Source organism: Phyllobates terribilis, unplaced genomic scaffold (assembly GCF_046119375.1).
Source record: "Phyllobates terribilis strain yellow unplaced genomic scaffold, ASM4611937v1 Scaffold_5__5_contigs__length_657084704, whole genome shotgun sequence".
NCBI lineage: Eukaryota > Metazoa > Chordata > Amphibia > Anura > Dendrobatidae > Phyllobates > Phyllobates terribilis.
The window spans coordinates 632,990,683-633,008,251 of record NW_027362765.1 but is presented as its reverse complement, the minus strand read 5'-3'; the positions used below and the strand labels follow the sequence as shown (position 1 = coordinate 633,008,251).

Sequence of the window (17,569 nt, the reverse complement as noted above, 5' to 3'; positions counted from 1 at the left end):
GCAGACATGCACCTAGTAACCCGTTGTTTATCATGGTTACGAGCCTGCTAAAGTGAGCGGTAACCTCCCGCTCACCGTAGCAGAGTGGTAACCATGATAAACAACGGGTTACTAGGAGCGCGTGTGCCCCTAGTAACCCGATGTTTACCATAGTTACCAGCCTGCTCCTTCTTCAGCAGGCTGGTAACCAGGAGCAGGACATCGTGGAAAGATTCTTTCCACGATGTCGCTGCTCCCCTGATCGTTGGTGAGCCTGCCTGTTTGACATCTCACCAGCGACCACATAGCGACGCTGCAACGATCCCTGACAGGTCGTATCGTTGTCGGGATCGTTGCTGCGTCGCTAAGTGTGACTGGGCCTTTAGTCATTCACCACCATAGAGGCTTGTAAAAGATTTCTCTTTCTACAATAGACCAAGATATAACACAGTAGGTCTTGTCTGATATTAACCCCTTCCCTACATTGGAAGTACCAGTACATCCTATTTGCTAAGGTTTTCCCGCACAAGGATGTAACTGTATGTCCAGGTGATCTTGTAGCTACATTAGCAGTGTCCAGCACGGTAATAGTAGGAGCTTGACTAAAGTGACAGCCTAGCTCCTACAGAAACAGAAGAAGGTTAAGCAGCCAGGATCGATCCATGGTCAATAGCAACTGTGGCATTAGGATGGTTATGAGAGGGAGGGGGCTCCCTCTTTAAACCTACTGGCATCCCTGCTCCACGATCCTGGGGTACCATTAGTAGGCAACTGGTCAGTTTTTTTGTTTTGTTTTTTTTTGTATCAAAAAATCCACCTCCAGGCCTGCTAGGTACTGTGGCCTGTAAAGCCCTGCCATAAGTAGGGTGTAACCAGCCTTCTGTTAAAGGGAATCTGTCACCCCTGGCATTTATCTGACCTCTAATATGGGCATACAGGTGACAGAAATGTAAATCTATACCTACCTGTATGCCTCATATTAGAGGTCTTGTTGCTGTGAAATGTCTTTTATTCCTACAGGTTTCTGATGTGTTCCAGTCCAGGAAAATGGAAGAAATCCCCGCCTCCTGTGTGAATTACAATGCTTCCCCCCTCCCCTGCAGGTCACAGTGCCTGGATTTGACTGCCGCAACTGCACATCACAGGGCACTGTGACATGCAGGGGAGGGGGGAAACATGGTAATTCACACAGGAGGCGAGGATTTCTCCCAGTTTCCTGGACTGGAACACATCAGAAACCTGTAGGAACAAAAAGACATTTCACAGCAACAAGACCTCTAATATGAGGCATACAGGTATGTATAGATTCACATTTCTATCACCTCTATGTCCATATTAGAGGTCATATAGTACACTGCGGGACGCCGAAGAGAGAGGACGTGGCCGGGAGCAGACCGGGGGCCGCCGGAGAGGTGAATATACAGGTTTTTTTTATTTCTTGTTTTCACTGCGTGGTAGCTGGGATGAAGAGGAGTTGTAGTCTCCTCTTCATCCCGGGTACCACACGCACCGCGATTACGATGCAAATTCGCGGCCATTGAATTTAATTGAAACGCAGCAAATCCACATATGCCTGCGGGTTTGCTGCGTTTCAATGTTCCTCAATGGTCATGAATTTGCAGCGTAATCGCGGTAGAAATGGTCACGCTGCGTTTTGCAACGCAATTCGAATTTGGCGCCCAAATTAGCGCATCATGTGCACAGCACATCCAAATTCACATTGCTTTGCATGGCAGACTGTTTTACAAGCGTTTTCGCAGCCGTAAAAACGCCGCAAAAACGCTACAAAAACGCTACGTGGGCACATGGCCATAAGGGTCCTTGTGCAAAGTAGCAAAATTGGGTCCCAGTATTATGACAAGGGATATGACCAGGGTAGAAGAATCCGTCCCTATCTAAAGTGCTAACAGGTCCCCAAATGTAAATTATTGCTCACCCATACTGTATCCAGGAGTCGTGCGTCCCTCCGTGTCAACGTGTCATATTTGTATATGGAGTAGAAGGCCCTTCCTTAACTATGTTGACATCCTGGTTGTGTCCTTTTATTTATTATAGTTAACTACGCTATTGTGCATCTTTACAAAGGATGAGTCCAAAGTTAAGCCCCCGTCTCACATAGCGAGATCGCTAGCGAGATCGCTGCTGTGTCACGGTTTTGGTGACGCAACAGCGACCTCACCAGCGATGTCGCTATGTGTGACACTTTGCAGCGATCAGGCCCCTGCTGTGAGGTCGCTGATTGCTGCAAAGTGTCCTGGACCATTTTTTGGTCGTTGCCCTCCCGCTGGTCAGCACACATCGCTGTGTGTGACCAGCGGGAGCAGCGATCAGGCAGGTAACCATGATAAACATTGGGTTACTAGGGGCACACTTAGTAACCCGCTGTTTATCATGGTTACGAGCCTGCTAAAGTGAGCGGTAACCTCCCGCTCACCGTAGCAGAGTGGTAACTATGATAAACAACGGGTTACTAGGTGCGCGTGTGCCCTTAGTAACCCGATGTTTACCATGGTTACCAGCCTGCTCCTGCTTCAGCAGGCTGGTAACCAGGAGCAGGACATCGTGGAAAGATTCTTTCCACGATGTCGCTGCTCCCCTGATCGTTGGTGAGCCTGCCTGTTTGACAGCTCACCAGCGACCACATAGCGACGCAGCAACGATCCCTGACAGGTCGTATCGTTGTCGGGATCGCTGTAGCGTCGCTAAGTGTGACGGGGCCTTAACTCACCCATTTCATTGATTGTTTCTGTCTGAATCACAAATTTAGATGTAAACTGTGACATATAGTACCGATCAAAAGATTCTCCTTGCCTGTTCATGCAATGCTTTCCGTGTTCTTATTTGAATGTGCACATTGTAGATTCAGATTGAAGACAACAAAACACGAAGGGGCACATATGGAAACAAGCTAGAATATGTGTGAAACCTTAAATTTCTCAGAGTACCCCCTTTTTACTCTAATGACCACTTTATACCCCCTGGCATTCTCTCAAGCAGGTTCATCAGATTGTCACCTGAAATGGCTTCTACCTGAAATGGCTTTCCACAGTCTTTAAGGAGTTCCCAGAGGTACAGAGTGCTTGTTGGCTGCTTTGCCTTCGCTCTGTGTCCAACTCAGCACAAACTGTCAGTTAGGTTGAGGTTGGGTGATTGTGGAGGCAGTGCCATCTGACACAGCACTCAATCCCTCTCATTCTTGATACGTAGCTTTTACATAGCCTGGAGGTGTATTTTGAGTCATTGTCCTGTTGGTATACAAATGATAGTACCACTAAGTGCAAACCAGATATCATGGCATGTCATTGTCGATTGCTGTGGTAGCCATGCTGGGTAAATATCTTAAATTTGGAATAAATTACCAAAAGTGACACCAGCTAACACCCCCACATTATCACACCTCCTCCTCCATGCTTCTCGGAGGGCATTACACATGTAGAAACCATGTGTTTCTCATAAAGACATAGCTTTTGGTAGTTAGTACCAAAAATCTCAAATTGTGACTGATCTGACCACAGTACAGATTTCCACTGATCTAATGTCTAGTCCTTGTGTTTTTTGGCTCAAACAAGTTTTAATGTTTGCTGTCCTCAGTAATGGCTTCTTTGCAACAAACTGACCATAAAGGTCTGCTTTGGACTGTCATTTCTCATTACTTAGTTGAGTGGTTCTTGGTATAGTCTGGCTTAGAACAGTTGTGGAATAGGGCTCAACACTGCCTCTGCAATACACACCTGAATGATCGCAAACACTTTCTGAAAGCCGATTTATTCCACAAATTAACTCTTTATGAGACATACCTGTTCATTGGAAGCCATTATAGGTGACTACCTGGTGAAACTGCTTGAGAAAATGCCAAGGGAGTGTAAAGCTGTCAGCAGAGTAAAAGTGGGTATTCTGAGAAGTGTAAGGTTTAACTGGCTTGCTTCACACGTGTTTCTTTACTCCTTATTTTAATATGAGTACATTGTGGTTTTGCTGCCTTCAGTCTGAATCTAAAATGTGCACATTCCAATAAGAACAAGGAAAAGCATTGCATGAACAGGTGCGTCCAAACTTTTGATTGGACTGTAAGTGCTCTGCTTGGAGCATAAGGAATATGTGAACCTAGCCTTAAATGCAATCCATAATGTTATCTACCCCAAAATTCTACTCATCCTGCAAATAAAACAAATATTTACTCAGATCAGTAAATGGAAAAATAGGTAGTTTACACATTTCTAGTAAATCAAAGGCTCTGTAAAGTGACATATCTTTCTCCCCCCGCAAAGAATACGTGCTCAAAACCAAATTTCTGATCCCCACAGTGTGTTCAAACCGCAGTTAGCGTCCGCATGTATGGCATTGTTGTAGCAGGAAGAATCTGCTTAACAATTTATGCTGTGTGTGGGTCTCCAGAAACACAAGCTGGACACAATGTATTGGTCACTAAAACAGCAATTTCACTTTGTAATATCCACTGCGAACTTATTTCTGGAAAACACCTGTGGGGTTAAAATAGTTACAACTCCCAAAGATGAATTTCCGGAGGGGTGTAATTTCCAAAATGGGGTCATTTATGGGCTCGTAAAGTCAAATATCGCTCTCTTCCTCTCGAGCTCTGTTGTGTACTCCAACTGTATTTTCAGACCACATTGGGGTATTGCTGCATTAGGGAGATATTGCATGGGGTCCATTGTGGAATCCATTTTCATTTGACTCTTTGTAAAAATCTGTTGCTAAAACAATTAAGTGGAAAAAAATAAAAATTTTTTCTTCATGGCCCAATAGTATACAATTCTGTGGAACACTTGCGAGTTCAAGATCCGTAACACACTTGGAGATTAATTCCATGAGGGTTGTCGTTTCCAATCTGGGGTCACTTGTAGGGTGGGCCTGCTGTTTTGACACCTCAGGAGCTCTGCAAATGTGAATTAGCTCCCGCAATCCATTTCCCTCAAATAGCGCTCCATCCCTTCCGAATCCTGGCGTGTGCCCAAGTGGTAGTGTCTGACCATATATGGGGTAGCGATATATTCGTGAAAAATTGCCCAAAAAATTGTGAGCTTCATTTTTTGTCAGCCTGTAAAAATAAAAATGTAAATTTATTTTTTTTACTTCCTATTTGCATTAACTCTACTGAAGCACCTGAAGGGTTAATAATCTTCCAGTTTGCATGTCAAGGATAACATCAGGGAGATCAAGCAGATCCCACCACCGTCACCAGTTTGTCAGGGGATTCAGCTCCACAGCCTCCAAACATCAGGACAGTTACGCAATTGACTGACTAGTGATGGACGCGGCTGCTTCCACTACTAGGCCAGTTATTTGAGAACTCAAAGTGAGCGTATGGTACATACACTTCCGATTGCAGCTCATGAATAAATATATATACAGTATATCACAAAAGTGAGTATACCCACTCACATTTTTGTAAATCTCTTCTGAGTGGAACCTGTCTTGTTAAACCGCTGTATTGTCTTGGCCACTGTGCTGCAGCTCAGTTCCAGGGTGTTGGCAAAATTCTTATAACCTAGGCCATCTTTAGAGACCAACAGTTCTTTTTATCAGATCCTCAAAACTTCCAGTCACCAGTATGAGAAAGTGTGAGAATGATAACACCAAATTTAACATACCTGCTCCCCATTCAAACCTGAGACCTTGTAACACTAATGAGTAACATGACACCGGGGAGGGAAAATGGCTACTTTGGCCAATTTCACTTAGAGGTGTACTTACTTTTGTTGCCAGCGGTTTAGACCTTTAATGGCTGTGTGTTGAGTTATTTAGAGGGCACACCAAATTTACACTATTATACAAGCTGTACACTGACTACTTTACATTGTGTCAAAGTGTCATATCTTCAGTTTTGTCCCATGAAAAGATTTACTAACATATTTACAAAAATGTGAGGGGTGTACTTACTTTTGTGATCTAGCTTGTGTGTTTGTGTGTGTGTGTATATATAGATAGATAGATAGATATATATAGATGTTGTAAGGTTGCAGCCGGACAGGTCGTGGACGGGATGTACGTGTTCCCAAGGTGCCAAACCTTGGTGATGTAGGACTTGGAAAAGCAGGCTCCAGCACACATAGTGCTGAGAGGTGATTAATTGGCCCGGATTTTACGAGCAGCTGAAAGAGCTGGCGGGGGGGGGGGGTTCATCTGCTCACTTACCTCCAGTTCAGGTCTTGGAAGGGGGGTGGCTCCCAAAAGAAGGGGACTAGATCCTTACTGGGTGGGCATCCAAAGCCCCCGGAGTCCGCTGAATCGCAGCTGGGGAATCAGTCCCATTCCATCCTCTGTTGGAGGTGTCATGTCCCTGGCCATACAGCCGCCCGGTGTCCCATGACACTGAGTCAATGGACTGCAACATAGGCTGGTGTTGCTCCTATTTGGCCTACCCCGCCTGCATCGCAGTTCCTCAACCTGGTGAGGGCCCTCAGGCATGTTCAGTATCCGTAAATGGGATACGAGTGACTGGACTGTTGGACTCAGGAAGTCTGGTGACTCTGATAAGGGCCACACTCCCTTATCGGCTAGTTCCTGGGAAGGTGGTGGGTGTCCGTTGTATCCATGGGGAAGCTAAGAACTATTTTGTGGCCCAGGTGGATGTAAGCACAGACTGTGGCACCGCGTCTCATGAAGTGAGGGACTTATTGCACCCCATAATAATTGGATGGGACTTTGTATTGTTCTAGGACATGTGAAGGAAAATGTGAATGCCTGGTTGCTCGGACGACAGCCAGATCACCCCTGAGGAAGCTTTGCGGCAGACCATAGTTGACAAGTTTCCCATGTGTGTACTTGTTGGTGATGAGAATAAGGCAGCATCCCCTGAGGCCAGTATCCCTGAGCTGGAGGTGTCCGAGGGAAACTTTGGAACTGACCAACTCAGGGAGTTAGCTCTTAAAGGGGCATTAGAAAATGTTACAGTGTTAAATGGGGTGCCTCAAGAGCTGGGGGCAGACGGTCTGTTCCCTCATTTTGCTGTGAATGGAGATTTGCTGTATAGAGTAACCAAACCAAGGGGTGAGGTAATAGAGCATGGCCCTTAGACGCAGGGTGTTGGACATGGCTCATTCCCATGTATTGGGTGGTCACCTGGGCGCAGATAAAACCCAGGAACGGATCCTCCAGAGATTCTACTGGCCAGGGTGTTGCAGGGAAATAATGAGATTTTGTCGTTCCTGCCCCACATGCCAGCTAACCTCCCCAGTGGCCCACTTCCACTGTCCCCTATTGCCGCTACCTGTCGTCGAGGTCCCATTTGAACGCATAGTGATGGGTCTAGTGGGACCCCTGGTCAAGTCCACCCGTGGGCATCAGTATATCCTGGTGGTGTTAGATTATGCTACACGGTATCCAGAGGCCGTACCACTGCGAAACTCCTCCACCAGGTGTATAGCCCGGGAGTTGGTCCATATATTTTCCATAACAGGGTTGCCTAAGGAGATTCTAACGGACCAAGGGGCTTCATTTATGTCAAAGGTCATGAGGGAATTGTGCAACACACTGCAGATTGCACAACTGAGAACTTCCGTGTACCATCTCCATACTGACGGACTGGTCTAGAGGTTTAACAAAACATCGAAGGTCATGTTGAGAAAAGCAGTGGAGAAGTGTGGCTGAGACTGGGACTGTCTGCTTCCCGATCTGTTCTCCATCAGGGAAGTCCCCCAAGCTTCCACAGGCTTCTCCCCGTTTGAACTACTCTATGGCAGACACCCTCGAGGACTCTTAGATGTGGCGAAAGAGTCCTAGGAAGCTGAGACCACTCCCTATAGGAGTGTGGTGGAGCACATTGCCCAAATGCAAGAGAGGATTGCCAACTTGATGCCCATTGTGAAGGAGCACCTCCTCAAGGCACAAGAGGCACAGTCCAGGGTGTATAATAGGTCAGCCAAGTTGAGACAGTTGAACCCAGGAGATCGAGTACTTGTGGTAGTGCCCACAGTGGAGAGCAAGTTCATAGCCAAGTGGCAGGGCCCCTATGAGATGGTAGAGAAAGTTGGGTTAGTCAACTATAAAATCCACCAACTGGTGAAGAGGAAGCCCAACCAAATTCACCACGTTAATCTGATTAAATCGTGGCAGGACAACAAACCCATGGAAGCTCCTTGTCTTGTGGCTGAGGCTGATGCCTACGTGAAAGAGGTCAACGTGGCAGAGTCGCTGTTGTGTGTCCAAAAGCAACAGTGCAAAGAGTTGCTACATCGGAAGAGAGACCTATTCTCAGTGCTACCCATCTGTACTCAAGTCATAGAGCATGAGGTTCTGACCTAGCCTCAAGCCTGGGTAAACTTGAAGCCGTATCGGATTCCCAAAACCCGCCAAGAGGTGATCTCGAAAGAGGTGAAGCGGATGCTTAGCCTGGGAGTCATTGAAGAGTCCAAGAGTGGCGGGTCCAGTCCCATAGTCTTAGTGCCGAAACCAGATGGAGAATGGCGATTTTGCAACAACTATAGGAAACTGAACAAGGTCTTGAAGCGCGACGCCTACCCAATGCCTAGGGTAGATGAGCTTATTGAAAGGCTAAGACCCGCTCGGTACATCACCACCTTGGACCTCGCCAAAGGATACTGGCAAATTTCCCTGTCTAAAGAGGCCAAGGAGAAAACAGCCTTCTCAATGCCAGATGGATGTTATCAGTACGTCAGGATGCTGTTTGGGTTGCCGGAAGCTCCGGACACTTTCCAGAGAGCCATGGAACGGATCTTAGCACCCCACAAAAAGTATGCAGCGGAATACCGAAATGGCATCATCATATTCAGCCTGGACTGGGAAAGTCATCTTGGCAAAGTTCAAGCCATACTTGACGCCCTAAGGAAGGCGGGCTTTACCATCAACCTGAAGAAATGTGCTATGCGGATGGAGGAAGCCAAGTATCTTGGCTACGTGGTTGGTAGAGGGGAAATAAAACCACAAATACATAAGGTCGAGGCGATCCTGAACTGGCCACAGCCCCTCTCAAAGAGGCAGGTCAGGGCATTTCTAGGCATCGAGGGCTACTATCGAAGATTTGTCCCTAACTTTGCCCTGATAGTAGCCCCACTGACTGATCTTCTGAAAGGGACGAAGTCGGCTATGGCTAAGTGGTCCCCGGAAGCAGAAGCGGCCTTCTAGGAATTAAAACTGGCCCTCTGTAAACAGCCAGTCTTGATGGCGCTCAACTTTTCCAAAGAGTTCGTGGTTTGACGCATCGGATGTCGGCCTGGGAGCAGTCTTGTCCCAGGATATTAACGGAGAGGAACACCCGATAATGTACCACAGTCGGAAACTGTCCACGTGTGAAAAGAACTACTCCATAGTGGAAAAAGAATGTTTAGCCACCAAGTATGCGTTAGACACTCTGAGGTATTACCTGTTAGGTAGAAGGTTCAGGTTAGTGTCGGACCATGCCCCACTGAGGTGGATGCGAGAAAAAAAGGGGAACAATGCCCGAGTAACTAGGTGGTTCCTAGCCCTACATGATTTTAGTTTTGAGGTGGAGCATAGGGGTGGGAAACAACGTGGGACTGCTGATGCCCTATCACTAATCTATTGTATGTTGGCAGAAGGTGCCAAAGCCCCTGGCTTTGGGCAGAGGGGGAAGTATGTAAGTTTGCAGCTGGACAAGTCGTGGACGGGAGGTATGTGTCCCCAAGGTGCCAAGCCTTGGTGATGTAGGACTCGGAAAAGCAGGCTCCAGCACACATAGTACTGAGAAGTGGTTAATGGGCCCGAATTATAGGGCCTTGTTTTACGAGCAGCTGAAAGAGCTGGGGTGGGGAACAGCTGCTCATTTACCTCCAGTCCAGGTCATGGAAGACCTGATTTAAGACACCTGCGCCTGTCTCAGCCAGTTATGTTTTGTTTTTCCTGACTGGTTTATGGACATTTAATAAACCACCAGTTTGTTTTGAACCTGCGGACTGTATTCCTGTGTGAACCTGCGTCTGCCCCAGAGCTGATCCTTCACAATATATAGATATAGCTAGATCTATAGATATATATCTATAGACAGAGTGGTATATAATATCCACACACACACACCGGTCACTGCCAACTCCACCATAGCAAAAGGGAACTGCTAGCTGCCACTATCAGTCGTTTATACAAGCCGATTGGACAACCGTTACAGGTAGCATATAGCTTTTGGGGTGCGTTTTACAGAGCAAGAGGAACTAAATTTTATATATTTAATCTGGAAAGGTAGGCAGTGTTTATCTAACAAAATATATACAAAGATGACAAAATGGGAACACAATGTGGAATATACAATTTTCATAAACTAATTAGGAATAGCGAAAGATAAATACTAAACCTAATGTTGCAGGAATGGCTCTTATCTTTATGGAGGGAAGCGCTCTGATTAGGAAAAATAGAACACTCTCACAGTGAACTATGTCTTCCAGAATGAACATTGACAGATTCCCAAACTCATTTTTATTGGATCAAGGTTACTCCTACATACCTCCCCTTGGTGAGCTCATATGGGGGCAGATTGTGGAAGTGCTAGGTCTTTTAGCAGATTGACATCCCCAATTTACAGGATAATTTCGCCCCTAGAGGTCCCAAGCGGTTGATATTGTCATCATGTTTCCTGTTGCGATTTTACCTTTCTATAGAGTTGAAACATAGACCGATGGATAATGCTATCCACGCCGATATTAAGTTGGAGGGGTTAGAATTGCCTTACGGTGATGTGAGTAAATGCGTTATGTTCGTCCCTTCTCTACGACGCTGAAAATATATCTCACAAATATCAGATCAATGCAAACCCCAATATTCATCACTGACAGCTCCAAAAAGTCTATGATCCGTGCTTTGATCAGAGGAAGCTCATGCCTTGGAAGTGTACTTCTCCGCCTCTGAATAAACTAATCCCAATCTTAGTGTCTCCTTCTCAGAGCAGATCTCCTGTTGTAATTATCTGGTCACTGCAGAAGGTCCCTACTTCAGTAGAAGTAGAAATGTCAGGTCTCTCTCACTTCTCCAATTATAATTAGTTTATATCTTCCCCAGTTAGAATTAATCTCGTCTCACTTCCCCAATTATAATTAATCCCATGTGTTTAATGTGAGGGTGATATGTCCCCTCTCTGGAGATGTCCTTTATGGATTTAAATTTTTCGCTACAACACACTGTTTTGAATACCTTGAGAGGTGCAGTTGTTAAGATTGAGTCTTGTTTGGGGACTTTTCTGACATATGGACCCCTCAAAGACACTTGTAAAATGTAGTGAACCCTAAGAAAAACAGGTTTTATCTATTTCATTTAAAGAAAAAAAAAAAAAAACTTTGTTAACCCCTTCATGATCATTTTTTGCTCCCCTTCTTCCCAGAGCCATAACTTTTTTTTTATTTTTCGGTTAATATGGCCGATATGTGAGAGCTTATTTTTTGCGGGACAAGTTGTACTTTTGAACGCCACCATTTGTTTTACCATATCGTGTACTGGAAAATGGGGAAAAAACTCCTAGTGTGGTGAAATTGCAAAAAAAAAGTGCAATTCCACAGTTGTTGTTTTTTTTTTTTGTTTTTTTTTACCAGGTTCTCTGAATGCTAAAACTGACCTGCCATTATTATTCTCCAGGTCATTACAAGTTCGTAGACACCAAACATGTATAGTTTTGTTTTTTATTATTTAAGTGGTGAAAAAAAATCCAAAGTTTGCTAAAAAATAAATAAATGGTGCTATTTTCCGAGACCTGTAGCGTCTCCATTTTTCGAGATCTGGGGCTAAGTGAGGGCTTATTTTTTGTGTACCGAGCTAATGTTTTATTGATACTATTTTGGGGTAGATATGATGTTTTGATCGCCAGCTATTGCATTTTATTGCAATTTTGCGGCAACCAAGAAAACTTTAATTCTGGCGTTTAGAATTTTTTTATCGTTACACCATTTACCGATCAGATTAATTCTTTTTTTATATTGATATACAGGTTCTGAACGCGGCGGTACCAAATATGTGTTTTTTTTTTTGTTTTGTTCTTTTTTTTTTACCATTTTATTTTGAATGGGGCGAAAGGGGGTTATTTAAACTTTGTGTATATATATATATATATATATATATATATATATATATATATATATATATATATATATATATATATATATATATATATATATATATATATATATATATATATATATATATACATACATACATACATATATATATATATATATATATATATATATATATATATATATATATATATATATATATATATATATATATATATATATATATATATATATATATATAATTTTACACTTTTTGCATGCTTCAATAGTTTCCATAGGAGACTAGAAGCTGCAGTTATCTGATCCCCTCTGCTACACACAGGCGATGATCAGATCGCCTGCGTGTAGCAGAAATGCTCTCTTGCTATGAGAGAGCCTACCACTGGGCAGCACTCATAGTAATCTGGCAATGACAACCACAGGGGTCTACTGCAGACCCCGGGTTGTCATGCCAATCCATCTGTGACCCACGATCATGTGACGGGTTGCCGATGGGCGGGGCCAATGACACTCTTCACGGAAGCGCGAGTTAAATGCCGCTGTCAGAGATTGAATTAAATGCTTCTGTCAGCTGACATGTGCCCGGAAAGGTGCGGGCTCAGCGCCTTTTCAAAAATTATGCTGACTTAATAAATCACAGTCTGCTTTAACTATTTTGTTTGACAAAACTGTTTATAAGAGAATACAAATTAACATTTTTTAAAATTTTCAAATTTTTGTTAAATTTGATATTTTGATAAATAAACGCAAATCATATTAACCTAAATTTATCACTATCTAAGTACAATGTTGCATGTAATAATAATCTTAGAATCACTAGGATATGTTGAAGCATCCCAGAGTTATTACCACAAAAAGTGACACATATCTGCCAATATAACCTTCTGCGATAGGGCATTCCACAGTCTGACTACTCTACCTGTAAAGAAGCCTTTCCTATTTAAATGCCGGAATTGCCCTTCCTCCACATGTAGCAAATTGTTTCATAATCCTTTGTAAGGAATAAATCTGCCAGTCATTTGTATTGACCTTACCACATATTTTTTACATGTAAATGAGAGAACATTTTTTGGGTTATTTTTTCTGAAGCTGAGCAATTTTTTTTCAAACCTCTCACTATTAAATGGGAAGGAAGTATCTCTTATGTAGTTGCCGCCTTTGAACTGACTCTAACTTCTAATATCCTACTTAGATTGTGGAGCTCAACACTGGATCCCATATTCTAGATGTGGCCTTACAAGAGATTTATAGAGGGGTAACAATACATTGGGATCATGAGACTTTTAACTCTTTTTATACTCTAATATCTTCCTGTAATATTTCACAATTTAGTAATAACTTTAAGAAAGCCGATGACGTTGACATACATTAATAAATAATAGTGATGTGTGAATTACTAGCTATTGTCTGCATCTCATCTTTTCTCTTTATTGCAGGGCCCCAATTTTGAGTTTAGCACAGAAACCCACGAGGAACTCCTGTACAACAAAGAAAAACTCCTAAACAACGGTGACAAATGGGAGACAGAGATTGGCGCAAATATCCAGGCTGACTTCCTCTATCGCTAAGCAGTCTTCTCCCATCAGATACGCAAGGCTGGCTTCTAGAATTTCTTTTCATGGAAAACTCTCATTTATTCATGCATACATACATACATACATACATGCCTTCCTGCTCCATAGTGTAGTCCCTTTACAGAAGACCCACTTCAGATCCAGAGAAGATAGAAAGACAACCTGAAGCTTTGCGGCTTGTCGTCCACTAGAGAAATGTCTGATAGTTAATAAATCAGATGATGAGGCCGTCCTACCATCCAGTTAGTTACTTGCTGCTACCTCCTGATTTCAGGAATGGAATGATTTCTTGTATTCCAAGTTTAGTAAAACCAGAGGTGATCCTATGTGTTGGAATAATTTTCTGAGTGTGCTATGGAGCATTGTTAAATGTATATTATTACATGCATTGCAGGTAACTGATTAGTATTAATTACATGGTGGCATTAATCCATTTTATGACAAAACTATTACATTGATAAGTGGTTGGAGATGACATAACTCACAGCATTGATCTGCAGTCTTTATGTATAGGATTCTGGGAGTGAAGCTTTGTGTGTGTCAGACAGTAGCACAGCATAATTATGCCTCTGCTAAATTTAATGTATTTCTTAATAAAATCTGATTTTGTTTGAGTTTAGGCTATGTACTGTGCATTAGCCCTGTTCCATACCGAAATACAACATTTTAAGTTTTATATGCCCTGATGCTGAATAGACTGTTTCCAGCCTAGCTCAATACACTTGCATTGAGCGAGGCCGCGTCCCTCTAGACGGAATGAGACCGGGAGTATTCATTTCACATTCCCAGCCTCGGAGAATCCTCACAGTCCTCGTGATGTGAGAATTTACAAGTCTGCAGTTACACAAACTACAAGCCTGCAGTTAATCTATGTCCAGACAATCCCTTTAATTCTCTGCTAGTTACTGGACCCTTTTATTGCATTAGAGCCCAAGAGTTTTATTAGTGGGACACTTATGAATAAAAAGCAGTAGTAAAACAGTATGTATGGAAAATGAAATGTGCATGGTTGTTCTGAGAGTGCAACATGGTAGATGCAGTGACCACCACTGTAATTTAGCATTTAATAATGAAGGCTGAAGCTGAGCAACAGCCTCCGATTGACTGAAGTGGTCACATGCCATATCAATCATACACGTACACTTTGATTAGTGAATATCGTATTTTACGACTATAAGACGCACCTAGGTTTTAGAGAAACAAAATAGAAAAAAAAATTGGAGCAAAATATGTGGTCATGATGCACTGTTATGGGAGGGGGGAGTATGCTGCTGGCACTGTTATAGTGTGTGTGTATGTATGTGTGTATATATATATATATATATATATATATATATATATATATATATATATATATATATATATATATATATATATATATATATATATATATATATATATATATATATATATATACATACTCCATCCTGTTATATATTCCCCCCATCCTGGTATTCATGGCACATCCCCATCCGGGGCTCTGAGCAGGCGGGCCCACTTGCCGTCGGCACTCTGGCGCGCTATGGGGCCCGTGAACTGAGGAGTGTGGTGCCAGGGCCTGTGACTGGGCTCCACCCCCGCTTGCTCAGGGCCCCGGCACAGTACTTAACTCTCCCCGTGCCTCCACAGGTCCTGTCTCTTCCGCGTCTCCTGACTGTGACGGCTCAGGTCAGAGGGCGCGATGACGTCTTTCCAGCGCGCCCTCTGCTGAGCAGTCACCACGCAGAGAGCGGGAAGACGGCGACGCTGAGAAGTCCGGAGCAGAGCAGCAGCGGTGAGGTGAGTATTTGATTTTTTTTGTATGGAGGCATGGGGCATTATATAGGCCCATTATGTAGGGAACATTTATATGGGGCCCATCCTGCATGGAACATTTATATGGGGCCCATCCTGCATGGAACATTTATATGGGGCCCATCCTGCATGGAACATTTATATGGGGCCCATCCTGCATGGAACATTTATTTATATGGGCCCATCCTGCATGGAACATTTATTTATATGGGCCCATCCTGCATGGAACATTTATATGGGGGCCAGTATTCTGCATGGAGCATTACATGTGGTGCCCATAATACTGTATGGAGGACTATACTGTCCTGTCTGCACTGTGTGCTGGGAGGATTCGCCGGTTTTTGAGCTACTGTAGAATTTACAATAGATATCACTAATGTAATGTAAGAAGTCTGTGAAATCTTTGGCATTGTTCTACATTCACACTGAAGGCATCAAAACTATGAATTAACACATGTGGAATTATATACTTAACAAAAAAGTGTGAAACAACTGAAAATATGTCTTATATTCTAGGTTCTTCAAAGTAGCCACCTTTTGCTTTGATGACTGCTTTGCACACTCTTGGCATTCTCTTGAAGAGCTTCAAGAGGTAGTCACCGGAAATGGTTTTCACTTCACAGGTGTGCCCTGTCAGGTTTAATAAGTGGGATTTCTTGCCTTATAAATGGGGTTGGGACCATCAGTTGTGTTGTGCAGAAGTCTGGTGGATACTGAATAGACTGTTAGCTGCTTTTTTTTTTGCCATAATACAAATTCTAAGTAAAGAAAAACGAGTGGCCATCATTACTTTAAGAAATGAAGGTCAGTCAGTCCGAAAAATTGGGCAAACTTTGAAAGTGTCCCCAAGTGCAGTTGCAAAAACCATCAAGCACTACAAAGAAACCTCCTCACATGAGGACCGCCCCAGGAAAGGAAGACCAAGAGTCACCTCTGCTTCTGAGGATAAGTTTATCCGAGTCACCAGCCTCAGAAATCGCAGGTTAACAGCAGCTCAGATTAGAGACCAGGTCAATGCCACACAGAGTTCTAGCAGCAGACACATCTCTACAACAACTGTTAAGAGGAGACTTTGTGCAGCAGGCCTTCATGGTAAAATAGCTGCTAGGAAATCACTGCTAAGGACAGGCAACAAGCAGAAGAGACTTGTTTGGGCTAAAGAACACAAGGAATGGACATTAGACCAGTGGAAATCTGTGCTTTGGTCTGATGAGTCCAAATTTGAGATCTTTGGTTCCAACCACCGTGTCTTTGTGCGACGCAGAAAAGGTGAACGGATGGACTCTACATGCCTGGTTCCCACCGTGAAGCATGGAGGAGGAGGTGTGATGGTGTGGGGGTGCTTTGCTGGTGACACTGTTGGGGATTTATTCAAGATTGAAGGCATACTGAACGGGCATGGCTACCACAGCATCTTGCAGCGGCATGCTATTCCATCTGGTTTGCGTTTAGTTGGACCATCATTTATTTTTCAACAGGACAATGACCCCAAACATCTCAAGGCTGTGTAAGGGCTATTTGACCAAGAAGGAGAGTGATGGGGTGCTACGCCAGATGACCTGGCCTCCACAGTCACCAGACCTGAACCCAATCAAGATGGTTTGGGGTGAGCTGGACCGCAGAGTGAAGGCAAAAGGGCCAACAAGTGCTAGGAATCTCTCAAGATTGTTGGAAGACCATTTCCGGTGACTACCTCTTGAAGCTCATCAAGAGAATGCCAAGAGTGTACAAAGCAGTCATCAAAGCAAAAGGTGGCTACTTTGAAGAACCTAGAATATAAGACATATTTTCAGTTGTTTCACACTTTTTTGTTAAGTATATAATTCCACATGTGTTAATTCATAGTTTTGATGCCTTCAGTGTGAATGTACAATTTTTATAGTCATGAAAATACAGAAAAAGCTTTAAATGAGGTGTGTCCAAACATTTGGTCTGTACTGTGTGTGTATATGTGTGTGTGTATGTATGTGTGTGTGTGTGTGTATATATATATATGTATATATATATATATATATATAATATAAAAATATTTCTCTGTTGTATCTTTGCATCATGAATTGTGATATGTGTTAAAGGGGCCCACTGAGACTCTTTCGCCCGGGGCCCACGAAAACCTGGAGCCGGCCCAGAACACATAAAAATAATAAAGGATTTTACTCACCTCCCCCTCTGTTCCAGCGCTGTGTCCTGTTTTGATGCCAGCAGCTGACATCCGCGTGTGAGCAGTACATG

At 43.4% G+C, this 17,569-nt stretch overlaps 1 protein-coding gene across 1 annotated transcript in view; it reads left to right on the top strand.

Annotated features, from left to right (window-relative positions):
- The window catches only part of NDUFS8 (NADH:ubiquinone oxidoreductase core subunit S8), a 39,342-nt gene extending 25,180 nt beyond the window's left edge, over positions 1-14,162 (top strand). The window contains exon 7 of the mRNA XM_073681471.1: positions 13,406-14,162. Coding sequence (XP_073537572.1) covers positions 13,406-13,537 — 132 coding nt within the window. The 3' untranslated portion in view covers positions 13,538-14,162. The remainder of the gene's footprint in view (positions 1-13,405) is intronic.
- Positions 14,163-17,569: the final 3,407 nt, after the last annotated feature.